We start from the raw sequence: 27745 nt of genomic DNA, 5'->3' as shown, positions 1-27745 counted from the left end.
TGACGGACACTCTGTTCATGCATTTTTCACGTATTGTCCTACAACATGGCTGTCCACCACAGCTGATGCATGCACTGCCATTCACTATGGGGATACATATGCATTGTCATGTTACACCTTGTGCACAGCACACAACCAGCAGTCATCACTCTCATGGTCTGTGATTGGCATTGAAGTTTGCAGATGACCGTTGTTGGGCATGTGCGTTGCTATCATGCATGTGCCTTGATGGGTGATTTGTTGTTCATGTGCATGTTTGCATTGTCTACGTTCCTTCCATTATGGCTTCACATACATGCTTGTCACGTTACACAGCATTACTTTTGGTCAGTTTAGCATTGTCTTTATGCATTGTTGAGCTGTGACATTCGATGTGTAGGTATCTGTTCCCTTGCATTATGGATCATGTAGTCCTCTGTGTGTGTGTATTGCTTGTCATTTGAGGAAATGTGCATCGCTGACATACTATTGCATTGTCCTGCATGTCTTAGTCCTATGGGGTGGTGACTGTCATGTGACAGGGTAGGTCCTGCATGCACAAGGCTTTGACAGGGCATGCATTGTCCATCTGTGCTAATGCCCCCCTTCACATAGCATTTCACTGGTGCTGCTCAGTTTGTGTGATGGTACTTGCACTCACCCAGTATTCATGTCCATTGGCCTCTGTGGCTCTCCATGTATGCAGGCAGTGTGCTGTTCCACGGGACCATGGCATCATGTGTGGAACCAGGGAAGCAAACACAGCAGTGTGTGACCATAAGGTCAGCATAGCAGGTGACCTGGACATTTATGGAGTGATACTGCTCCATGTTGCTGTATACTTCTCTGGATGCCGTGGGGGGGCACTAACCACACATGGGTGCTGTCCAGAGCAGCAATTGCGTTGCACAGGAGGTATGCTGTGTAAAAACGTTCCTTCGGCACATTTATCTGTGTCCCGGTTTGGTGTGCAGGAAGATGTGTCTGAAGGCATGGCGCAGAAGTGCTTCCAGCACCTGCCCAAGCACATATGAAAATGTGGGCTGGGACATGCCATGCAGCATGCCCACAGTTTGTTGTTAGGGGCCAGTTGCAAGGAAATGTAGGACCAACACAAATTTCAGCAGCAGGGTGTGAGAAATCAGGTGTCTCACCCACTAGTCCCCAGGGATCTGTCATCCAGGTGGCTAGGACACAGCCATTGATTTTGGATCTAGTTACTGAGGGTGAACCAGTGCGAGAGGATCACCTGGGTGAGGGGTCTTTGAGGAGTGGGAGTAGGACACCAGAGAGTGAGATGTGGTATCATCTTCTCTGTAACACCTTTACCTTATCCTATCAGGTACGATATTTAGGAACTCAATCCCCCCAAATCCCCTTTTACAACACAAACATTTTCTCATGGACAGCCCGCTATGAGAGAAAATGGACTAAAACCCAAGCCGTATACCTGATGTGTCCCAATACAATGGTCAGGCAATTACTGACTATCACACACACCTGACTTCCATTACACTTCCCCACATGGATAAAAGGCAGAGCATGGGATAACCCTCTGAGCGTGGAAAAGCAAAAGAGAAAACAGCAGTTCCAAGATGAGAGTTTAACAAGAGGAGAAAGAGGGCGAAACAGAAGGGGATTGCAAGGAGAGAAGTTCCCTTGACCTTTTCGACAAGGAACTGTTACTTTCATGAAACCTTGAGAACAGAAAACATAAGACCAGGAAACCCAGATGAAGAATCCTGTATTGTGTGTCAGAGATACACAGGGTTCTCCAACATTGATAACCAAGGCGGGAGAATCGCCAGCTGCCATGGTACTGTCCTTGGCTCCAAGAACAAAGCAGCGTCAGTGAAATTAACACAGCCGGTGATTTGGGGAGACCAAAACAGAACTGGTCTGTGTTGAAGCCAAGGTTGAAAGCAGCAACATTGCATGTCAAGCACTGAAATGAAGATTGTTTGGAACGTCTGTGATAGCCAATGCGATTGAAGTTGAACAGCAGAAGAGTGATTGCACTTTTGAAACTAAGATATAATACCTTTGATAGAGTGGTCCGGCATCACATGTCTGCTCATTCGCAGGTCCCTGTAAGGTATTCAATTGAAAACTTTGTGGACAGAATTGAAAGAAAGGCAAAGAATTGTGAATCGAAGTGGTCCTGCAATGGGTCAAGCAAAATCCTGTGCACTGTCAAAAGTCTTCGATGTGGATACACTAAAGCAAGTTGATGGCAAAGTAGATAAAGTTGGTCTGAGCCTGACAGAGGGCAAGCAATTGAAAATATTATGCTAACGCAAATGTGTGTTAAAATAGATCAATTGGTCCAAGCCTGGCAGAGGGAGATTAATTGAGAACTTTGTGTGAAAGTGGATCTGAGTCCGGCAAAGGGGGATCTGTGGTGAATAGTGAAAATCCTGAGAATATTGTGTTAACGTGGATCTGAGCCCAACAGAGGGCGATCTGAGTAGAACAAGTGAAAATCAGAAGAAAATTGTGTAAATGTAAAATAGGGGAAGGAAGGGAACTTTATTGTTTGTTTGTTGCATCAGGCTTTCTGAAAGAAGAGACTTTGGGCCTCATTACGACCCAGGCGGTAAGTTACCGCCTGGGCCGTGACTTTACCACCATGGCGTAAACTACGTTTACGCCATGGTGGTTGGCGGATTTACCGCCCCATTCCGAGGTCGGCGGGGCGGTAAGTCCCCAATCCCCATTTACCCTTCCCCATTCCCATTTTTGCCCCATAGGGCATAATGGGAGTGGGGAAGGCGTTAATTACGCCACCGTAAATTACGGTGGCGTAATTAACTCCATGGTCCCTTAGCGCCATGGATTTTAACACCCGCTAAAAGCGGGTGTTAAAAGCTCCATTGCGCTAAGGGACCTCGTAATTGGCGGTAAGGGGTCGGCGCAGCTAACGCTGGCGTAAACCCCTTACCGCCAGGGTCGTAATGAGGCCCTTTGAATTGCAAAGAGACTTTGGCATAGAAGGGCATGATGTTGAAGATTTGAACTGCATCCTCGTGCAGGAGAAGCCAGAGACTGTGCTAAACTCGAGTGTGCCGCCTTGTGCCATGCTTAACAAGGTGGGGAAGGGGAACCAATGGCTCAGATATCCTGACATGTGATTTCTTGAACACTTTTCTTTTGCATAACATTGTTTCCCACACTATTTGTATTCGAGGTAAGGATTGGCAATAGGTTTATTAGTATATGACCTTTTATTTTGACAAGACACCAACAGGACTGCGTTATTATTATTTGATGGTCGAACCTTGCTCCCATCTGTAGATTTAGGATTAGATAGGTGTTTTTCAAACCCAAGTGAAGTTCAATGAATACCCTCGAACTGTGGTCACTTGTGACTGTCTTACTGTTGATACCATGCCTTCCTTACATGGGGTGTCAGAAATCGGGTGTGATTGAATTGATACAAATTGAGAATCCATGCTGATAATTGTTGTACCACCAGAAGGAGAAATAGAATTATTGAGCTCCTTGACTCTGACCGTGTATTCACTCTTAAAGATATTTTGCTCTCCCAAATGCACGTCCCAAATGGCCAACAAGATTTGTTTTTTTCAAACTCAGTTGTAATTAGATACTCTTCCACTGTCCCACTAAAAACTCCAACAGTGAGATTGAATAATCCTAAAAACACGGGCAGCATACACTTTCATTATCCCTAGTGTTCTAAGTCCTCCTTGTCCGGAACTTTTTTTTTTGGTACCAAATTAACTTCTGTCCCTGGTCAATCAGGTTTAGCTAACAATTTATCTAGATCTTTCCCTTTGACGGAATCCAACTCGGAGGAGTCTGACGACTTTCAAACTCTATCAGAGGGAGTCGAGACCTGTTTCTTTTGTGATTCAGAAGGAACCCTCAGCCCGCCAGAATAAATGGCTGACCTGGCAGCTATCATGGCCCAGCTGGTCGCCCGTCAAATACAGGCCAAAGCTAGGTCTCAAGAGAATCTGACAAAATTGGTTGAGTTGCAGACAAGACCCCTGCTGCCTCAAGCGACACTCAAGCCATACCTAGAGGTGTAGATCTAGGGAATTTCTTTCTGAATTTCGGACGATTAGCCGAACAATTGGAATGGGAAGAAAATCTAAAAGAATTTTATCTAGGACCTCTGCTGAAAAGCAAACTACAGACCACCTACCAGATGCTTAATCTTGCACCAGGGGCTACATTCATATCCATAAAAGAGGGGCTTTTAAAAAGGGTAAACCAAACCTTTAACGTCTATCAGCAAACCTTAAGCGCCATTAGACTAAACCCCTGGGAGACACCCCTTGAAATGGGAGAACAAATTAAAAATACAATCGCTCTTTGGATTAACAACAAAACAATGGAAGAATTGGTTGAAATTATTGCTTTAGAGAAATTCAACAATTCTTTACCCCACTTTTTGGAAAAAGCAGTATTACACCTAAATCAACCTACCCTTGCCCTGGCTATTTAGACTGCCCAAAACCACTCAGATGTAGCCAAATACGTTCACTCGATACACAGAAGTGAGTAGCGGAAAGATCACAAACCTACTCACCGGCCCAACCCCAGGTATTAGATAGAAGAGGAGGGTCCTATAAAGCCAAGGAATGGATACCAAAAGAAAGAATGAAAGTTAAAAGATCTGACTCTAGAAGTAGAGAATAAAGTAAAAGAGAACCCAAGGGAAAAACCTTCTCCTCCTGTCTGCTTTTCATGGAATGAAACTGGCCATTTGGCCGGACACTGTCCAAAAGATTTAAGGGAAGAACCCATGGAAATAGGCTGTGTAAAAGGGGAAGAGTGAGAGGAACCCGAAGACGATCCGGAAACCTTTAGCATATGTTTGTGTCAGTCAGTAAATCATTAATTGACTCAGGTAGCAAACAAACCACCATTAGATCTGATTTGATCACAACTACAGACCTCGAGAATGCCTCCCTATTTAGAGTTACATGTGTACACAGGGATAACAAAATGTACCCTAAGATACCCGTGTACCTTAACATCAGGGGTGAGTCATATCTGGTATCATCAGCCATCATTCTTGGGCCTCTGTAAACATGGTGCTAGGGTTTGCACACTGGTAGCCTAGAGACAAAAGCTAATCATCACTGATAAGGATCAATAAGGCTGAAACATGTCTGGGGATGCCTGTGGTCTCATGCAGAATGTGTGTGACCAAGCAGTTTGGGCTGGACTGCCCCTTCTGGAGTGAGACCAATTCTGATTTGCATATGATCTTTCCTCTTGTGTAATGGCTGGGCAGGTGAAGAACGATTGTCTAGAGGGTTGCCCATAGCAATGGCAGAGGTTAGGATACATTTTAAACCTTCTAGCAATCCTCTCTTTTGTTTTGGTGAATATTTGTATGTTGCCTGATTGTTGTTGAAAGTTAATGTTGTGGTTACTCAGAGTCTGTCCAAACAATTCAACATAGAAGTTGAAATTGAGGGGAGACAGGGCAGATCCATGCAATACCCTGTATTCGACAGAAGTGAGCTGTAGGGGGACAAGCAGACAAACTGTGTCCTGTCATGTGAAATGTTCATTCAGCGGGATAGCATGTCTTGGAGATTGGTGTGGCTGATAGTGTTGAAAGCTGCAGATAGGCCGAGTAGGACTAGAAGGGATATGTATCCTTGGTCTGGAACATTAATAATGGACAAGCTTGGGTGTGCTCACTGAAGCAAAATATCCCATCTTCCCTAGAATGATATCTGTTTTCTGTATCTGTTTTCGAAGGCTGTGAAGGCAAAGGCAAAGGGACTGTTGAACGACAAGCAGCATCTTAACCCTGGTACCCTATGAATAAACTCAAGGAAGAAACATTTTTAAGGGCTGACTAAGCTATTCGATAAAAGAGGGCCATGGCATTGGTGTTGTTGTGAAGAAAAGATGCTGGTGAGTTAATTTTGGGGTTTGTGCTGCTTATAGTTTAGACAGGGACTTGCTGCAGGTTGTTGTGGTACTTTGCAATGTAATAAACTGACTGTCTCTTGTTACACTTCCAAATGTAACGGTGGGACTTAGTTTTACTCTGCCTTGTCCAATGATGGCCCTTCAATGTATGTGGCTGTAAAATATTGCTTATCCGCCAGTGGAGGGCCCTTGCTAGTACTGGGGTCATGAAGACAGTCTCTTGCTACCCTATGTCCAGAGCCAGAGAAAACAAAAGTGTACACATCGTTTTGCTTGCAAATGTTCCAAAGCATGGAATGTCAAATGAATAGTGGAGAAGGCTACATGACATGTGAGTAAAATAAAAATATACTAAAACTCATTTTCAGTACTCTATATTGTGTTTAATGTCACAATAAATGTTTATATATAAAAACATAAGAAGCTGATAAAAATACAAAATGCATAGTAAGGCAATGTTACTAATCATTAAAAATATATATATAAATAATTAATTTCAGTCATGGCTATGATGGGGATGCAGGAAAAAGAAAGACTCAGGTATCCACAGGGCTCCATTCCCAATATTAAACACCTAGTATCAGAACAATGCTCTAAATCAGAACAAAAAAACAATAATTTTCACCATTTCTTCCAGGAACTATATTTCAAAGTGGTTCTAGGTAATGAATAGAAGGCTATTTAGACATCAATGATAACCAAGATGACTCGGATACAACAAGTGTTGGAAGTAATTCAAGAAGCTAAAAAGAGAACGATCCAGGTTTTTACATGTCTCCTTACATAAATATACAGACCTCTTTTGGACGGATTGTGTAACAAAATCAAAAAACTATTTCAAACCATTTCATTTTTGGGAAGAAGCTGTTATTTATTTAATTCTGAAAGCTTGGAAAGATCAGAAAACGATGGTTTACTCTTGATTCTGCCACAACATGGGGCCGCATGAATACATGAATAAACCCACACCCTGCAGACAATTCAGTACTAGGCAAAACTACCAGAAATACACCACTCTACTAGGATAACTCCTGAATCACATTCATACAAATTCTCTGGTCTACTCCATTAGAGTGATCAAGAACACTGCATCCAGACTACTAGCCGAAAAAACTCTGGTACGTAGCACCATCTTTCTTACCCTCAAATATGTTCACAGAAAATGTCTTAAAAACCCTCATCCTGCTCCTGCAATCGAAATCTGCTCCAAACCTTCAAGGAATCAAATGAAAAACACATACCATCACATCAAGCCCAGACTGGTAGGTGATGGATAGGGCCATTAAGTTTCTGATCTGCTATCAGGCCTGTTCCCTCCATAACCCCAGATATAGCCCATCGCTGGTCATCATAGCTCAAGAATTCAGTGATAACACATGACGATCATCAGCATCAATCGCGCAAAAAACATTGTGCAGTCGAGGCATTTGGAGAATGAAGCATTCACCTCACTGACAGCAACCATGATCCATTTCACCTGGCTTTCAAGAGGAAACAGAAACACACTAGTTCAATCCCTCAAGCTGATGCTTTCCCAGGCAGTATGTGTGTATATGCTATGTAGTTAACGGTACTGAAAGGTATTACTCATTCCTTCAAAGCACATGGTACAGATTGTGGGACATCAATGCGACTAACATGGCAACGGAAACATTTGGTCAGCAGTAATGGAAGCAACACAAATAAGTTGCCATAAATGTATGACTTACTTGTATTGAGAAGTATTAATGCTTTCATGCAGAGGAATTCCTCTTGGGTAACTTGAAGGTTTACAAATTCCTGAGGGATCTGCCACATGGATAGGCAAAGATTATAAATAGAAGAATCTTTCATACGCTGTCTAAAAAAATGTAACAGAAACCGTTTTTGTAATGATAGTCACAGTGAAACAGTACAGGAGAAATGACACACTGTATTCATATAAGGTTTGAACCTAGACTTACATTAGATTCATAGTTGTAAAAGAAATGTGATATGCAAATGGAAAAATTACATTTTTCCAAAGTACTGCAAAGTACAGAAAATATAGTAAATTTATATTCATACCAGTTATGTGTATACAATGTACATATGGAAAGTTTTTTTCTATGGGATACATTTTTCCCAGAGATTCACCATCTATTTAAATACTTCAGGCAAAGATTAGATCTGAAAAAAAAAATGTAAAAGCCCACACAGTAGAGTGGGCATGTAGCTCTAGAGTACATCGGCTGGTCACCAGGATGGGATGGGATCCATTAATAAAGGCATCATCCTATCCCTTTGTGTCAGAGGGATTAGAAATAAAAGCAAGGCTACATGAATTTGTGAAAGATGGAGCATCCAACAGGTAAAAGCAGCCGCCTGAGACGGTATAGACATCTACTCAGGTTACTGCAAACTTCCTTCATGTTGTCATTATAGACAATGGAATGTCCTCGATTGTGAAGAGGGGCTCAGTGCTTTAATGGCTGTTATAGCCTCACAGCGAAAGATGGAAGTCAAACCCTCTCAAATGAAACCAGGAAGCAACTTTAGTTAGTTAATTAACCATGAACTTGTACGGGGGAAAATCCAAAAGGTGGTAGGTGAAGAGGGGTATCATGCTAGCCAGATAAAACGCATTTTTTATCAGGGTACATCTTTGCTAATATGACAGACAGTGCAACAGTCTGTGGATGGCATGCTTGCTAGTTGCAGAAAGCAGACCTTTTTCTTGGATCTCAGGGGCAAGCTTGCAGTGCAGTACATATATTGGCATAAGCACAATGTGTGTATGCCTCATGAGTGACAGGTTGTGCACAGAATTATGTAGCTCTCTGAGCAGATCAGTATGGTAGGTTTGTGGGTAGGTTTTCAGGCTAGCTGCTGAATACAGACTAACATCAAACTAGGAACAGGAAAGAACAGGCTATGGCGGAAAGGTCATTGAGAGGGGGCAGATCCCAAACAGGGAATTCTTTCACAGGAGCAGCCAGCATCCACCACATGATTTCCAGGCCCCTGATCACTCTTGTTACTCAACCTCCACCACCACTTCAAAGTCTGGAGTGTTTTCCTCCTGACACATTTCTTAGCCCAACCATTCTCCTGCTCTATGCTATGTGAGGTATCCATGAGTGGCAGAAATCGGCCAAAAATGCTAAAATGAAAGTAAAACGGCCAGCCATAAGGATGGGCCCAAAACAAGGCATGGGGGCCAGCAGCCATGTCAGAACTGAACCCCCCTCTTAACACCACTGCTAGATTTGTACCTCTAGTGCCTCTCCCCATCCCTTGGGATTCACCACAACGCCAGTGAAAATGCGGGCCGCCAATAAGTGGTGAGTAGCTTGTAGGAGAAGAGGTGAGGAATGAGCGATGGGTGTTTCAAGGGCGCTGTGGCTGAAGTTCAATCTGCTTCTGGTTGGCAACCTTCCACTCTCGTATTCAGAGCACCATGGCAGTGTGAGTAGGTGGAAAAAATTAGTGCAAATCTCCAGACCTGCAAGTTTAGGTTATGTTAGCCTCTACACAATCTTTTAGGTTCTTCCTGTTCAGGCTGCTTCAGTTGCAGCCTCCTCACGTACATTGGAACGCGTGGTGGAGAAGAAAAAGGCATGTTGCACTGGGCACTCCCACATGACTCCCCAACCCGCCCTCTCACACTACTCCTAATATGTCACTTATTAGCATATGCAGGCTGGTTATACTCACTTCCAACATTGGAATTACAGAGGCAAATGGGAATAGTGATTTACATAACATCTCAATGCTTTGCTCAAGTGGGGATGCCGGGATCAGAACCTCCGACATATGGTTACACAACGGTATAACAGATCCATCAAGCAATGCCTTCATTCTCTTTTCCTCTCTGCCTCACTTAAACTTTCCTTTCTTCCATCTTATCATCCTTCATTTGATCCGTCTTGTCTCCTTCCTTCCTTCATGCCTTCTGTTCCCCCCACCTCTTCTTCCTGCCTTTGATGACATCTCTTCCCTTCCTTTCTTCCATTCCATTTGTGTCTTCACCTGAAGACCTTCCTTAGGTCTCATTTGCTGCTTCCATTCCTTCATTTCTGACATTCCTTATGTATTTCTTTCCTCTGATGTCATCTAAATCCTTTCTTGTTTCATATCATTTTAGTCATTCCATACTGTCTGGTACTTCAAGAGACTACTGTACATGGGCAGAAATGTCAAGTTAAATTCAACATTGAAACGATTTTTGATATGGTGGTTGTGTTGTTAGTGTTAAGATAAATCCTATTTTGCTACTGCAGGAACATTGCCAAAGCAGTGATCTCCTTAAAACTGATAAGTGAGTTGAGTTTTTCCTTGAACAATATGTGTGGAACCTAATGTCACAAAGTACAGTGAGTTCAACAGGTCAGAAGGTTTTGCTCCCAACAGTTTGTTATTGGGATGTTTATAAGGGCAAACCAAATCAATTCCTGTATGTTAGGAATGTGCATAAAAACACCTCGGAAAACAGTCAGCATGGTCATTCACAAGAAATTGTGCACGTCTCCTGATGAATTCAGAGGTCAATGGACCTCATAACGTAACCGTGGCAGTAAAACTGGCAGGTAGCCGCCGGGCCTGTAATGAATTACCAGCGCCTGACTTCCCGGTGCCACCGAGCTATTAAGTCCAATGGCCGGGAAGTCAGGCGCCAGTAATTTTGTTAGTCCCCATTCCCATGAAGTCCGATAACATGGGAATGGGAATACGGGAGCACCGGCACTGTTAACAACGGTGCCAGTGCTCCCGTGAGGTCTGAACCTGCCGGGCGGGACGGCACCCGCCTGCAGAGTTGTAGTGTGCCGGTCTGGAAACAACGGTGCCGGTAGACTTAGGCAGCACCGTTGTTTCTGGGCCGGCACTGTTTTAATGAGGCCCATAATGGACCTCATTACGGGTCTGGCGGTAACCGTGCCAATAAAACCGGCAGGTAGCCACCAGACCTGTAATGAATTACCGATGTCTGACTTCCCCGTGCCATCAGGCTATTCTAAGTCTGGTGGCCGGGAAGTCAGGCGCCAGTAATTTTGTTAGTCCCCATTCCCATGGAGTCCAATTGGACTCCATGGGAATGGGGACACGGAGCACCGGCACCGTTCACAACGATGCCGGTGCACCCGTGAGAACTCTGTGCGGGTGCCATTCCACCTGGCAGATCTGACCCTGGCAGGTGGGACGGCACCTGCCCACAGAATTGCAGAGTTCCGGTCCGGAAACAGCGGTGCTGGTAGGCTTACCGGTACCGTTGTTTCCGGACTGCCACTGTTATAATGAGGCCCAATGTCTTTCATGAAGATTCAAAATGGTTCAAAACAAACATTCTCTCATTTTTTGTTAAGCCCTGGTTGTGGTCCCATTCTGTAGTGGAAGTCACTCTCAGGCACTGCGCTAAAATATGACAAGAGACCACACTAGGCTCTCCATGGGGTTCCTTCTGGGGCTCTCGCTGCTTCCCTTCCTTGGGATTTGGGTATCTGGATCTCGAACTGCAGATGTCTCTCCTCCTTGCCAACTTGTTTAAAGCTTCTCTTCCTCTACCTTGAGCTTCTCTGTCTCTTTTCATGCCTCCACACAGTTTTGTCCTGCATGTTCCTCAAATGTCCTTACATATGCACCCAGCGATTGTGGGGCATTTGATTCCATTACTCTCCTCAGCTCTTCATTCCTCAGTCCCCTTCTGTACCTCTTCTTCTCAGCTACTCCTCACCCTTCCACTTTACCACCTCTGTTCAACTATTTCTCTTTTGATGCATGCTCCTTTGCTACCTCCCCCTTGATTGGATTAGCCACCACCACCTCAACTTTTCTTAAATACTCCACAGCTTCTCTCACAAATCTTTACTAGACTTCTCACATCCTCTCCTCCCCAGTCTCACCCACTACCTCCTTCACTCCTACTGTTACTTCAGGCTCCATTTCTCTTACCAGGCAAAACTATTCTCAATGCTGCTTCCTCTCATCGACCTCCAGGGGCTCTTTCTCCCCAGCTTCTTGGATTTCATTATTCCCAATCCCAGCCATGGTCGTCCTGGGTATTCCTCCTCCCCAGCATCTGTGTCTTCTTCCTACTAGCCTCCCTGTGTCTTCCCCTCCCCAAACTGCAGTGTCTTCCTCTCCCAAGCCTACATGGTCTTCCTCTACGAGCCTCCATGGTCTTCTTATCTCCAGCCTCCAGGATCTTTTTCTCCACAGCCTCGCAGGTTTGCCTCTTCCCAGCCTCCTAGGTCTTCCTCACCTCAGCCTCCCAGGTCTTTCTCTCCCCAGAATCCTGGGTCTTCCTCTCCCCAACACCATGGCTCTATCTTCCAGAAGCCTCCTGGGACTATCTCTCCCCAGCCCACTGGGCCTTCCTCTAACTAAATCCCTCAGTCTCTTCCCCAGCCTCCTACATTATGTCATACTTTCTTGATTTGGAATTGCTGCTATTCTAATGGGGAGGAGCCACAATACAAAGCCCCCATCTTGTAGTTATTGCCCTGAAATTGAGTCTAGTCAGGGGGATTTTTTGTTTGCTACAGTGTAACACTTTTTACCAATAATGCATGGGAAGCTGGGGTCTGGTATAGCACCTGTGGGTCTAGGTACATTCAGGCCCTTAGTACCAGTCCTGATAACAGCCACTGGGACCTCAGGGAAACCCCTCAAAGCAGGCAGCATGGGAGTCTACAAATGCTGCTTTTTCATGTCAGTTCTCAGCCCAATACCAGGACCTGAAGGTTCTCTGAGGTGATTCCGGTGTGGTGGTGGTTAACTGCCGTATTGCCTCTAGAAGCCGTCCCACCAGGAGCAGCTCTGGGAAGTTTCTATGCCAAAGTGCCTGGGAAAACTAATGTGTACTTAGCTTAGCCTTGGAGTTCTTCCTTGCAAAGTTCTGCCAGTGGGTAGGAGACCTGGGAAAAAAGTACCTTGATGAAATGACTTCTGCTCTTCAGGAGTATAAGGATGAGCAGCGGCTAAACCTCCTATTCAGTCTGCACGCTTCTACAGACCAACAGTGATTCCAATCATAAAGTTAAAATGGGGACATCTAAGAGATATACTTCCTTCCCCTTTTGTGGTAATGTGCTGAGTGAAGGCTGTACTCTCAGAAGGGGTGTGAATGTGAAATAGCAGCACCCGAAACAGCAATAGTACAACAGTCCAAAATAAAGGAATGTTCAATCAAGGTTCTATAAAAATATATATTCTTTAATTGAAAGCACCAATGTACAACTAACTATATTAAAAGCACTATCAAAATCCCACCTGTGTCAACGAAGACAGAGAAATGCACTTTATAAAGATGCAAGCACTCTGGATACCTAGCAGGGAAGAAAACGGCAACCGGTCCCCAGTGCCCCAATAAATAGTCATGGGGAGCTGGAGCCTTCCAACAGTACCTTATTCAGTTCTTGGTGGTTTGATGCTGTCAAATCAGTCTTCAAGCTTTTTTGTTTGTGGGACGAACCGGGGTCAGAGGTGTCGAGTCACGCTGATCCCAGGTGGCGAGCAGGCATTGATTCAGGTTGAAGCAGGTGCTATGTGTGGTTTGAGGCGGCATTGAGTGATGTATATCAAATGGATCACCAGGACCTGTTTGACAATCAAATGTGGTTTGAGACGATCGGTACTGCTGGTTTGTGTTGACAAGTCACACAATGGACAAATGGCTTAAGTGGAGCTGTGATGCATAATTCTGGCGGTTCAATGAGGCAGCTCAAAGTCATCTGCATGGGGCGCTTGTGCTGGAGCCGGACATGTGACGAGGATCTACTCGGGTGTTGCGGCCTCAAGCCAGTTCAATGATGCAAGCACAGGGGTTCAAAGATCAAGAGACTGCAAAATACAGCTCCAGTTGGTCATGATGGTTTCTAGGTTGTGGAATCTTGGTTCGAAGATGATTTGAAGCAGTTTGACGATGCAAATCAGGGATCCTTGCTGTTGTAGCTTTCAGGATGCTCTGAGTCCCAGTCCAGGTGCTCAGGAATATGGTCATTATTCTCATCCTCCCAACACAAGGGATGCAGTCAAACAAAACACCTACAGGGATTCTTCACCTCAAGTGCGTTCCTGCGAGCTGATGTAGCTGGCAGAGAAGCAGGTAACCCCAAATATGCACTGGGAGTGGTTATAAAGTAGCGCTTGCCTCTGCTTTGGAACACTCAATCTTTACCTCACTGGCATAGAGCTCTGAAAAGATCAACCTGCCCAAAAGAAGCCCCAATTAGTTATTTCTAGTGGGTATGGGTGGTCCAGAAGTGACCTGAAGAAGTGGGAGGCCCCCACCTTTAAAGGCAAAAGTCCACAGTGGACTGGACAAAAGCAGCCCTGCTTTAATGGGTTCAATCACTGTCCTTTTGACAAGCAGGCCTTGCCTTTGTGCATGATACTCTAAGTGCTTTGTGCTAAAGGAAGTGGAGGAGACAGGAACGAAGGAGAGGTACAGAGAGAAACAAGATGGCTGAATTTCTTTCTCAACTGTGCTGAGTGCCCTTTGATTCAACTAACCCTGTGTCCTTCTCACTCCCATAGCATCAAAGGCCTTTGGTAAATACCACCCTTGCCTGGTCCCTTTGTTTATGGTGTGCCCTTTGATTCCTGTTTCCCAAGACAGCTTCTGCTGAGGGGATGCCCTGCAGGAGAGAGGGGTTACCTAACCTACCAAAGGATCAAAAGAGAGGCGGCATAATGTTTCAGTCTCTTGTGTTGCTGGCTCAGAGAGATGCTGTCTGACTTCAATACACACAACCCTTCCAAAGGACTCATATTGATGACTTGTGTATGATTCAAATCAGATGTGGCTTTAATAATTATGTGACTTACCAGCCACCGTACCCTGAAAACATGTATGGCTTATATTTAAAAAATAGACTGCCACCAGGATGATCAATCTTCATAATTATGTAGTTTTGGGACAGGGGTGTAGATTATAAATGCAGCCTCTGCACTGCAGGGACTTGGATGCCACAGCAGGTGTCAAAAGGGCACCAGTGATCTATAAATCTATAATTATACAAATCAAAAAAGCCAGGGCTTCTACACCCTGGTCAGATGGCAACTCCTCACATGTACTTCCTGTGGTCATTGCTTGCCCTCTGTCAGAGCATGCTGAATGCTATGCATGCACAACAACTGTGTTCCGATCCCTGACACTCCAAGCAGAAAGTGTTGGAGCCTGAGGCAGGAGAAGGACCCGTGGATGATGTGCTCCTCAAGGAGCACATATAGAAAGATATGCACTGGAACAACCAGAAGAGCTGAGAGCAATACAAGCAAATAACATAGGGGAAGGCAAAAACCAAATCAAAACAAAGTTAAAAAGAAAAAACAGCCTTTGGCTTTGGTATCAGATCCTGTCAACATGGAAAAGATGACTAATGGGCGTAGTTGGGAAAGGGCAAAGTGAGTGAAGAATGTCTACATCCAGGCTTCCATGTCTACACACCCTAAAAGGGGGGCAGCATGTTGTGGTGCAAATGGCTACGGTCATGTCTTTATGGGAAGGACACAAAGTAGTCCTGTATGAATGCATACGCAAACATGCAGAAAGATTGAGCTACTTATGATTGGTCATTTGTCACCAGTTGATTGTGTTTTGTATTTCATACAGTAATAAATTATATAGGAATACAAAAACTATGATTTACTCAATGAGTAGCACATTCCTATGACTAGTCCCACCTTTATGATATTGAAATTGCTTTGCAGATTTGTATTTGTGTTTCATTGAAGAATAGAGATGTCAATTTTGATGATAATTGTTTTGCAATCGCATGTTTATAGATGGCAGAGGCATTCTGAAGGAGGATGTCTAGCACAAAGATGAGAACAAGAGGTGAGCGGGTTTATAAGGTTGGGAACAAAGTGGGACATACACTAGGGACACAAATGGTGACTTGCACAAGGAACATTCACCTAGAAGGGCAAGTGTGGAATACTGTACAAATATACATTTCATTATTACGCAGCAATGGGGGGAGTAGAGGGGTCAGGTATTGAGGATGATGGAGGGGAGGAGCTCCCACTTTGGGCAGTAGGTGAAGTTCAAGCTACACTTTGATGAGATCCACAGTAGTGCTAGCTTTTATTGCAATAGCAGTGAGTTCAATGGAGCGAGGCGAGTAGAGAGAAAGATCAGAAGCGAGAGGAAGCACAGGTTTACGTGAAACAGTCATGTTGAGAGGGGATGATCAAGGCAGATTGTAGAGAGTGTGGTAGCGAAGTTGAGGATTTTGTCTTGAAGGACAAAGGAATAGAGAGGAAGGCAAAGGAGTAAGTATGAGCAGTAGTCGAGATGTCTGAGCACGAGGGTGGAGATTGTAATGTTGAAAAGGGTAATACGAGCACTTGAGTTGGTAGGGATGAATTATTGCAGTTGGAGGCAGTTACTAAAGAGGACCCCAAGGTCGTGACCCTTGGGAAAAGTGCAAGAAAGTCAGACAGGAAGGTCATAGAACAAGGGAGGGGAGGGATTGCATTGGGAGCTGGGAGAAAGAGGACTTATATTTTCAAAGAGTGACACAGAGGATGTTGAGAGCCATCTAGTGATGGCTTGTTGTGAGACAGTTGGTAATCCGATTCTGAGATAGCTGGAGTAAGGCAAAAAAGGCTCAAAAGATGAGGGTGTTGATCGGCCATCAGGGGGTGCACGGATGGGTTTGCTTTCCGTGTAGGCTCCTTGCAAGGGTCCTGAAAAGTGGATTGAGCCCCCACCACAAGACCCCCCCCCCCAGCCGAAATAATCACAGAATCGGGCGCTGGAAGTGTCCGTGACGCACTGGGAGAAAATTTGGCTTCAAACGGAGCTTCCTTCACGGAGATACTTCCCTCAGCATATTCCGGCGCATGAAGTCAAAGAGGGCCTGCAAGCTCCCGCCAAACTCCTGAGAGACTACGCAGCTGTGATACGTGCAGGGCCACGGAACGCCCGGCGACGTGTGCCGCTTCCAGGGCCCCTTGAAGGTACTGTGTAAAGATGCGCTTAGTGCTATAAAGCTCACTTGAAGCGTCCACGGCCCCTGGGAGGTTGTGCACACTCCCACTCCCAGAATCGAAGGCCGTGGAAGAAGGCCGCCCGCCTTTGGGTGCTCCCGGCACTGTCCCCACACGAAGGTGAGATGATTGCTGAAGGTGCTGCACTACAGGTGGTGTCCGCTGATGTTTACACTGCGGGCGCGCTCTCCGGTCACAGTGGACAGAGACGCGCCGAATTGGGACTATTGAGACTACGTGCTCCCGCGTAGTACGGAATCGCTCTTCCTCCCAATACCACAGTGCTGATTCCCCTCGACGCACTTCATTGAGTTGTCCGAGCAGCCCGCCTCACGTAGAACCTCAGGACCTCGGCACGCCCGGACGGCACCGCTGGAAGCACGCACGTTGTTCAGCACAGAGCCGCTCATGCCCATTCTCCCTCATGGCGTCTTGTCCCTGATCCTCAATGCGTAAGGGATATAAACGCTTGCTGGGCCTGACATCACGGTATTGGAATCCCAAAGAGATGGGAGAAGCTATAATGCCACGGACACTATGCATTAAGGGGCACGAGTAGATCCCTCTTTGGCAAAAAAGGACTGAGGGTTGGGCCCCTGTTGGACAGGGCAGGGGCCCTCCTCTGATCCCATACATACCTCCAAGCTCATCAGATCTAAAAACAGGACCCCAGCTTTCCGCCTGGAGTGCTCGTTGTGCATGAGGAATACCCAGTGTGGTCGTACCCTGTCTGCGAACTGCTGTCCCTCTCCCTGGGGAACTACTCTCGGAGCCTTCTGTTGTGCTATGTCGCAGGCATGTCCCCACTAAAATAGGGCTAAACAAGTAACAAAAAAGAACCAAGTGGTGCTTGATTATACGTGAGACGCTGCTTGTCAAGGGAACTTTCCAAAGCACCTCACTCGAAGCCACGTCTGGCCACCGTAGGACAAAATCTCGCATGCACAAGCGCACCATCCTCGAATGACCATTCTGGCGTTATAGCCCTCCTACGTGCATTTGAGATCTGTCGCATATGGACCCTAAGGGCAAACTGGCGGGATACAAGTTTGCACCAACCACTGAACCTCCGAAGTCTTTCACTAAGTCCAGGATGTTGACGGCAGGGTCTGATGCAGCTGCGACCAAGGCGGACGTCGCTGACCTACTTACTGAGATGAGGGGCATGAGAGTGGACATTGGTAGCAAAATAGATAAAATTACACAAAGGATGGACAAAATAGATGACAGGCTGGAACAGGTCGAGCATAATCAAACCTCCCTGAACACACTGGAGGCACAAATGGACCACCGCATTGCAGAGATAGAACATAGAGAAGAGGAAATACGCCTCAAGGTTGATGATCTTGAAAACAGGGAGCGCCATAACAAAATACAGGTTTTTGGCATTCCCGAGAGAGAGGGCGAAACCGAATTTGATCTAAAGCAAACCCTGTACGCTATTCTGAAGCTCCTCTTCAAGGACGAATCGTTGGACGAACCCAACATTGACCGTATTCATAGATCAGGAGGCAGACCAGGAGGCCAGAGATCGGTGCTAGCTTGTTTTCACAATTATGCTGACAGAGCATGAATCCTAGAGAAGGCCAGGAACATCCCACAACTTTCATTGGATGACTCCAATATTTCACTCTACCAAGACTTATCATCCCTCACGTTGGCAATGAGGAAGAAGTGTTCCCCAATCACGAAGATGCTAAAGGACAAAGACATTAGATACCGATGGGGCTACCCGTTCTCCCTCACCTTTGAGTGGGTGGGCTCATCAATGAGACTTGTCTCGGAAAAAGACATTGTTGACTGTATAGCGGACCTGATAGGTCCCCAGAGGGAGGACCCCTCCCTGGGTGAATTGAAAAGTGAGGAGGGCGAGTGGCGCACCAAGGGCCTGCGGCGGAGGAGGATTCAGGGATCCAGGAAATTCCAGAGGATGAACAATTCCCAGGACATGTAGCACTAATCTAAATGCCAGAGTGTCACATCAGGCTGCACGATGCATGGAAATGAGGGGGTGGATGGTATGGCTGAAGCTGGGATCTTGAGCGCCACCTGACAGTGGTTGGTGTACCTCAGACTCATTTGTGGGGGAACTAAACCTCGGCATACGCCAGCGATGCACCTGACTCTAAGGTCAGAATATTTGTCTAATTGCTTTACTCCAGTCGCACAAGCGGCGAATTTGGACCCGAATGCTTGGATTGCCTGACAGACCTATGAGGTAAAACAGACACTGGATAGATGCCTAAAATGGGGGTCGGGATTCATATTTACAAGCTGGTTTTCTTGAGTTATGAGTACATGGTTGGGGGCTCATTGTTAAACCTGTTAATATTAGGATAGGACCGCTTGTTTCACGGTTTCCATTGGTGGTCGGAGGAGACTGGGTGATGTTAACCTCGATGGACCGGATGCCAAATGTATGGGGGGGGGCAGGGATGGGTGGGTGGGATTGGAGAACGACACATAGTACACCAGAAGGCAGATCTGGGGGGCGGAAGAACACGAAACGGGACTATGAAGGGACAGGAAGGGAACTGGGCGGGTCAATCCTTGACCTCTTCAGGACTTATTGAGTCCCAACTCAAAAAAGAGGAATCACACTCCGTGCTATCAAACATGGCAAGGGCTATGAAGCAGACGATTTGGTCATTCATATACTCACACAAAGCTCGAGATGTCTCCTACATTCTCTAACAACACACTACGCATATGCACACTTAATGCAAAGGGTTTGAATTCCCCCACAAAACGCTCCATGGTGGCCAGGGAATTCAGGCGGTCCAACATAGACATTCTATTTCTCCAAGAAACACGATATCGAAGAGGGGAGTAGAAACCTATTCCATCTCGTGAGGTGGGCCTTTCCTTCTGGAGCTCTAACATCACAAAAAAGGGGGAGTGGGGATTCTAATTCGCAAGGGTCTCAGGATGGTAACTCTCGAGTTGTGGACGGACAACGAGGGAAGGGTTCTCGTGGTGGTGGGAAACATTCATGGCACAATTGTCACCCTGTCACCCTAATTAAGGCCAGAATAAGTTCCTCCATAGGATTACTGAGAAGGTTTTTAACATGGCACAGGGACACATAGCTCTTGGGGAGATTTTAACACATGGATGGATAGTTCAGTGGACAGACAAACCAGGGCAGAGGCACATAACCCACCCATCTCTCGAGATGAAGCTGAAATCAAACTAACCCTTGACCTACATGGTCTCACTGACAGCTGGCGCCACCTATACCCAACGGACAGAGGCTTCACTTTCCACTCCCTCCCCCATGACACGCTTACACGTATTGATTATATTTTCCTTTCCGATGGCCTTCTCCGGATACTAAGGCCACTTGGAGAGGGGTGCTCATTAGGGAAGGGGCCCAAAAAAAAGAGAATGTGCTCTGATAGAAACGAACATTAGGGAAAAGCTCCACACAGCCCAGAAACTAGCGCAGTCTTTCCCATGTGACAGACCCAAGCACATGGCCGAAGCCAAACGGCTCAGAGAAGAGCTCAAATTACTTATCGTGGGTAAGACAGCCCGAACCTTACAATATTTAAAACAAAAATATTATGAAAAGGGCGATAAAGCAGATGCCCTCCTGGCGGCTCGTCTTCAGGCACAGAAAGCAGAGAGATGGGTCGATCTTATCGAAAGGACCGATGGCACCCTCACAGATACGATAGTAATATCTCCGGAAGGGATTCAGGAAGCATTCGCCGATTTTTATGAGGATTTATATACATGTGACCCCCCCCCATGCCCTAGGTAGCATTGACACATATCTTAAAGAGGTCCGGATCCCCACACTCACGTCCATAGAGGCCGAATCCTTTGACACACCAGTCACAGAAGAAGAAGTCACGGAAGCCATAAAAAGCTTAAAGACGGGAAAGGCCCCGGGTGAAGATGGTTTCACGCCCGGATTCTATAAGGCGTTCTCTCCACCTATCGCCCCCTTCCGTGTATCCTTATTCAATCACATCTTTGAAACAGGCCAGGCACCCCCGTCCTTTTCCCAGGCCCTTCTCGCTGTCATTCCAAAGGAAGGGAGGGACCCCACACACTGTAGTTCCTATCGCCCCATCTCTCTTCTCAAAATCGATGCTAAAATGTATGCAAGAGTCATTGCAGCCCGACTCGAAACGTACCTACCACGACTAATACATTCTGATCAGGTTGGCTTTGTCATTGGGAGACAGGGTGCAGACACCATGAGAAAAACACTACACTTAATTTACGAGGCACAGAGGAAAGGAGGGGACCCGTCTGTTCTGTCACTAGATGCCGAGAAGGCCTTCGACAGGATGGCATGGGACTTCCTAGAAAGGGTACTAGTTTGGAACGGGTTGGGGCCCAAGCTACGCCCTGCCATTACAGCCCTGTACACATCTCCTACAACTTCAGTGACAGTAAACGGGGGCTACTCACGATGGTTCCCTTTGGAAAGGGGAACAAGGTAGGGTTGCCCATTGTCAGCGATACTTTTCGTGCTATCCCTGGAACCGTTGGTGCAGAAATTAAGGCAGGACGGTAGAGTTAAAGGCATTACAGTGGGAGAATGCGAATACAAACTAGGCCTCTATGCTGACGATATACTATTGCACCTAACTGATCCCCTAAACTCTGTTCCGGCTGCGATCAGCATAATCAAAGAATATGGAGAACTGGCCGGCCTCAAAATCAATACCGGAAAGTCGATCCTCCTTCCGATTGACAAAAGTAGAGATGCTGAGGTGGACTGCTTTGATCCCCTAGGAGTAAAGGTCAGCCTCACCACGCTTCGATACCTGGGCATTAATGTAACCCGAGACCTTGACTCTCTTTACGAGGCTAATTTTCCGCCACTATCACTCACCCTTCAAAAGGACATCCAAAGGTGGTCCAGACTCACCATCTTCTGGCTGGGCCGTTTAAATGCAATAACAATGGTGATTCTCCCTAAAATACTCTCTCTGTTCCAAATGCTCCCCATTAAAATGCCCCAGGAATACTTTACGAACACAAGAAAAGTTCTTTTAGCCTTCCTGTGGCAAAGCCAAAAGCCGAGAGTCCCCAGATCCTTGCTCCAGCTCCGAAAGGACAATGCAGGGGTAGGCCTCCCAGACATAGAAACATACTACAAGGCAGCCCAACTACGTGTCCTTGTCCTGCACGTCAGGCAGAAGTCAGAACCACAGTGGATAGCCCTAGACAATTATCATCTTTGACCAATCATCCTTGGAGAATGGCTATGGGTTCTGGGGCCCCAATTGCGAAACAGTGTTAAAAATCACCCCATTATTGGAACGATATGGGCAATATGGACACCAGGCAAGAAAATGGCAGGAGTTACGACCTGGCCCTCTCCCCTTGGACATCTTTGGTCACCGGGGATCCGAGATGCAATCCCGGATCCAGGGAGCTTCGAGACATGGTACGATGCAGGATTAGAAAGGGCTGGTCAACTCTGGAGAGACGGCGCCTTTATCACCATTCAGGACCTGCAAGAGGCACTTGGCATAGGTCCGCTCTCGATCTTCCTATATCTGAGACTCAACGGGGAGATGACTAGGGCGATATGGAAGGACAAGTTACAAAGGGATCTCACCCCGTTTGAAACCATTCTCAACACATGTACGAGTTCTAGGGGCTTAATAAGTGCAATATACTCGGCGCTGATCGAGGTTGATATTACGCCATCCCACACATTGAGGAGTAGGTGGGAATCAGACATGAGCAGGCAGATCTCACCAAAATGATGGCTCCAAATATGTAGACAAACGGCGAAATCCTCCATCTCTTGCCAATACAAATTACATGCCGTCAAGCTGTTGTACAGGTGGCAATATGACCCGCTCTGACTTGCCAAAATGTACAAAGGGGTAAGCCCATACTGCTGGAGGGGCTGTGGGAAGCGGGCCGATTATTGGCATATGTGGTGGGGATGTGAGGTGGTCCAAGCTTACTGGACGGAAGTTCTCAGCTGGATCAAGGACTTGGATGATGACGACAGAGAGATACATCCACTTTTGATCTTGTTTGGCTTGCCTGAAATGGGCGATATGATCATGAAAGCGCCCAAAATGATACAAGGTCTACTGTTGGCCGCTAGAGCTTGTCTCACCATGGTATGGAAGAGAGCCAGGCTCCCTAATAAAACCGAATGGCTGGGTGTTGCCCTGAATATATATAGAATGGACAACCTCACTGCAGTCCTCCATGGGGATCGCACCTCAGTTGAGAATGCATGGTCGGAATTTCGAGCTAAATATGTGACATAAAAAGAATGTGTGCAAAGCGTTTTTACATTTCAGAGACAATCTAAGTAGTGGTTTACAATGTCTGCTATATCAAACCCGCAGGATCTAATGTGCACATGTGATTGACGTCATAGAGTCAAAATTGGTTCGGATGTATATATTGGTCTCTTCCAGCCCTTCAGATGGTATTATGTGGAAAGGGGGCAGGGGGGAGGGAAAGGGTACTTTGGTTTGATGACACTATTGAAAAGTTAAGTGACGTGCAATAGATGCTACACGTTTTATATACTGTTTTTCCTTATATGATATTTCTCATATTTGATCGGTTGGTCGCAAATGCCTATATATGATTGTCAAACTTTTGCCTTGGAAACCAATAAAATTCAAATTAAAAAAAAAAGAAAAAAAGATGAGGGTGTTGTCAGCCAAGTGGTGGCAGTGAAAGCCAAAGTACAAGATACATTTTCCTAGTTCACCGATATATAGCGTAAAGAGCCAAGTTCCAAGGACTGATTCATTGAGGGGACGATATAAGGGAAGAGGGTTGAGAGTTCTAGCAGATTTCAAAGGGTTACCTTCCAGGCAGCCTGCAATCTAGACTATAGCAGATTTGTGAAAACAAAGGTTCTGGAGAATGAGGAGGAGAGAGGAGTGGTCAACAGTGTCAAAACTGTCAGAGAGATCCAAAAGGTTGAGTACAGATGAGATGAGTGATGAGTATCAGAGAGAAAAGTAGAGAGTTATATGAATGCAGTCTTAGTGTTAGTCTTAGTGCTGACTACGGAAGTCAGCTTCATGTGGATCTTCATTATCTACAATGTATTTAATGATCTGGTTGAAAACCACCTGCACACGGACCATTGAATAATGGGATCCAAGTGAAACTGTGCTAAAATCTGGGTTAGCAGAGGGTTTCCTTGAAAGGGGCAAGACAATTTCAGATCTGAAGGAGGCAGTAAATAGACCAAAAGGGTTAGAGAACAAGCTGTAAGGAGTTCAGAGAGATGAGGGCAGGTGATTTGGACTACGTCTGTGACTGTTGAGATGCAAATGGGACAACCAGAGTCAAGAAAGATTGGCTCTGCAAAATATGGGTGCTAATTATGCAGCAGAGGTTTAACAAAGTAGTCTAGAATAGATGGAGGGTGGGAGACAGAGAAGGAGGGGTTTGAGAGCGTCAACATTTTTAGAGATGGTACAGGAAGAGCAGTGAGCAAAATATTCAGCAGAGAGGAAGGAGGCAATAGATATTGGCTTGGGTGACATAAGCAAAGCTTGAAGGGTAGGTAGCAGTTTGCAACATGATTGCAAAGGGTGGAGCTAAGGCTCATAAAGAAGGAGGGTTTGGCAGAGTTCAGTACAGAGAAGCAGGCAGCAAGGAAATATTTGTAGGCTAGGAGTCGGGTGTGGGTTTGATATTTTCTCCAGCATTGCGTGTTTGTTTTGGGGGTCGGAATCCAGACCTGAGGATGGGGATGAAAAGGTGTGAATGTGCATGCATTATATGATTGGTCCAACGGAGTCATAAGTACATAGTAAAAGTCAGAAAAAGCACAGTCAATGGAAGAGGCATGAATAGGGGAAGGATACAGGAGAGAAGTACAAACATCATCAAGGCAAGGAGCCAGAGAGTCCTGCTTGAATTTCCTCTGGGTCACTGAAAGGGAATGAGGAACAGAGGCTGGAGGGACAGCGATGTTAACGTGAACAATGTTATGATCAGAAGGAGAGGGTGCAATGGAGAGGTCATAGGAGGAGAGCAAAGTAGACAGAAAGGCAAGTTCAACAAAATTCCCATCAGAGGCAGGCTGGTTGTGGAGGGTTTAGAGGGAGTGGTCAAATATGAGGAAGTTTAGTTCAAGGTGGGTGCCTATGAAGAGCTTGGGAAGGTTAAAGTCCCCCAGCATGACAATGGGGATGTCGGTGGGAAGTTACTCAAGAAGAAGGTTCATGTCAGGGAAGAAGGATTTGAAAAGGCAAGGGGTCGCTAAAGAGTCAGAACAGTGGGAATAGTTGGAGGGATGATTGAAAAAGTGTCATTTTATCTGTATTGTGTGGATTTTATCTTTAGTGCAAATGTTTTTATATCTGACATTGTTATTGTTGTATTGTGGTTATGGAACCTGTGGTGTGATTCCGGAATAAATGTTTGAGGATGACGATGATGATGATTAATAGTGGCATATCCGACAGGTCAGGGAGAGTGGAAGGTAGCAGATGTTATGTGGAAAGCTGCTAGTAGCAGAGGCAGAAGGGGAAATCCAGGTGTATGTGATAGCATGGCGTGAAAGTTGTGGGTGATACGGGCTGAAGTGGTCAGTTATGTAGGGCGATTTCTATCAGCTGGTTTGTGCACTCCACAACACAAGCAAAATAGTGATAGGAAGTGATGGAGAGGAGCAGGTGTTGTTCATTAGGCAAGAGGTATAAATGAGGTTGGAATTCCTTGGAGATAGATAGTGTTAGGTTTGAGTGATGCTGGGGCAGAGGGAGGAGGGAGTGAGGTAATAGGTAGGCATAGTTGTGGCTGAAGACAGAAGAGTGAGTACAAGGATGAAGGTAGTGAAGACAATAATGGAGTGTAAAAGAGGTAGGCACATGAAGATAGTGGAGGACCGGTGCAGCCCAAGGGGAGGCTAAGTGAGTGTGTTTGCAAGGAAGGATCAGAGAGGGGCAAAGTAAACTCGGAAGGAGCAGTAATATGTTGGGCTGGGAAGGGAATATACATGACCAAAAGACAGTGATCAGACCCAAAACCGGGATGTCTCTTGGTTCTTTCAGGTATTAACAGCCCCATAATGAATGGAGAGACACCAATATGAACAATCTCTCTTTGGGGAAGTTGGATCGGTAAAGAGGAGTTTTCATAAAGAAAGTTAGTGTTGGTTTGAGCAGGGGCTCTGGCTCTAGGCCCAAACAAGGAGCTGCCCTTTGCTTCTTTTGGTCCTTAGCTGTGGATGCCCGGGCTGTACACCTGGTATGGACAACCAAGGGAGACCCACTAACAAGAGAGGCAGACAAAGATGGCTTTCTGCATTTTCTGGCAAGATGGCGACAGAGTCATTGGTGTTGCAGGTTCAGGTGAATTTCGCTTTTGAGGCAGGAACCCCTAAAATGGTAGGATTTGTCCAAAAATGACTTTCAAATAAAGTTCCAATAACATGCTGTAGTCACATGAAACTGCGCAGCCCAATAAGAATGTTCAAGATGGCTTTCAGCCTTCCCTAAAAGATGTGGTAGAGCCCTTGGTTTTTGTAGGCCCCTTGCAGCTCGGTTTCTGAAGCAGGACATACAGATGTTGATCCAGATCTCTTGGAATTAGATGCAACACTCACCAATTTAATGGGGTTCTTTCAGGACATGAACATCTGCACCATTAGCAGGCAGAAAATGGAGAATATACTTAATTATACAGTGATTCATTTTTAAATGCAGATATGTTAATAGCATAAAAAGATACTTTTAAGTGAGCCACTCCTCATTTTCTGCAATTGTTTGAACTCTAAAACACTGATTTCTTTTCATGTTTTGGGTTTTGACAAAAACAAATAATAAAAAGTTCTGAGACAACAACTGCAACACGTTATATTACTTACTCGTTAAGAATCAAATCAGGTGCAAAGTACAACATCTGACCACTGACATGCTTATATGATCTCCATCCCATTGCGAACACCATCAGACTCATCCAAGAATATTGGAGAAGTGTAATCTGATCTTCAATGTGCAAGCTGCGGAACCCTGAAAGAGCAAATTAATGCAAGATTATTTTAATTATATTGTTCAATTCTTTGCATTGGGTAAATTATTATTTATGACATTTCTTGAAAAATGCAAAGGAAATCTACCTAGAAATCACCTAATTTACCATTTGATGGAGTCAATACTGAATTATATTACATTCTATTATATTAAATGAACTAGTGAAAAAATGACCTCACTACATCCCACTGGACTCTTCATTGCATGTCAATAAAGTAATTAAGTGATGTTTTGATCCCACTGGAAGATTGGGCATCATTTGGCCTGCAACAAAAAGTGATGCTCAAAGTTATTTGAAATCGATTTCAGAACATGCCAACATTGCATTGAACATCACAGGTTGGCAGACTGAATCAGAAATTGAAAACTTTTAGCAAGCAACTGAGCTGGACTTCCAACTATTCTACATGTATGTGCTGGAAACACGTTTTCTCTCAATATATACAAATGCACGTGTGTTGAATGAGTTGTAAGTCACACAAGTGCTCTTTTCCCAGGTACTCACTTGTATTTTTGCCCAACAGTGTATTCACTACAACCACTTAAAAAACTCCTTATTTAAATCTAGTTTTAAACCTCCTTTAAGCTTGAAGAAGAAACACATCTCCTTAATAACCTCACCTTTTTTTGCTACTCACATATTTATTATAATTTCCAAATAACATTCAATATTACATCACATTTTACACATAGAACTGTACATTGAATTCACAGTAGATGAAAATACATCTGCACAAGCCAGTTAAAGAAATGGGTCATAAATCCAGAAATCTATTCCATATTCCATCGTAAAGGTCTCTTTTATTGGGCCTACATGAGATCACCCTTTCTATTTTTGACATTTGCACCAAATCTGACATCCATTCCGAAACAGAAGGTGTCTGCAGACGTTTCCA

The 27745-nt window shown here is 45.3% G+C and overlaps 1 protein-coding gene across 3 annotated transcripts in view; it reads right to left on the bottom strand.

The window, feature by feature from the left end:
• PGR (progesterone receptor) overlaps window positions 1-27745 on the bottom strand; it is an 877082-nt gene that overhangs the window by 354592 nt on the left and 494745 nt on the right. For all 3 annotated transcript variants that reach the window (XM_069639098.1, XM_069639100.1, XM_069639101.1), the window contains exons 5-6: window positions 26684-26828; window positions 7608-7738 (exon numbers count right to left, since the gene is read on the bottom strand). In XM_069639098.1, coding sequence (XP_069495199.1) covers window positions 7608-7738; window positions 26684-26828 — 276 coding nt within the window. The remainder of the gene's footprint in view (window positions 1-7607; window positions 7739-26683; window positions 26829-27745) is intronic.

This window comes from Ambystoma mexicanum, chromosome 7q, assembly GCF_040938575.1.
Source record: "Ambystoma mexicanum isolate Mex_15411 chromosome 7q, UKY_AmexF1_1, whole genome shotgun sequence".
NCBI classification, from domain to species: domain Eukaryota; kingdom Metazoa; phylum Chordata; class Amphibia; order Caudata; family Ambystomatidae; genus Ambystoma; species Ambystoma mexicanum.
The sequence above is the reverse complement of the archived record's forward strand: the minus strand, read 5'-3'. Positions and strand labels throughout refer to the sequence as shown.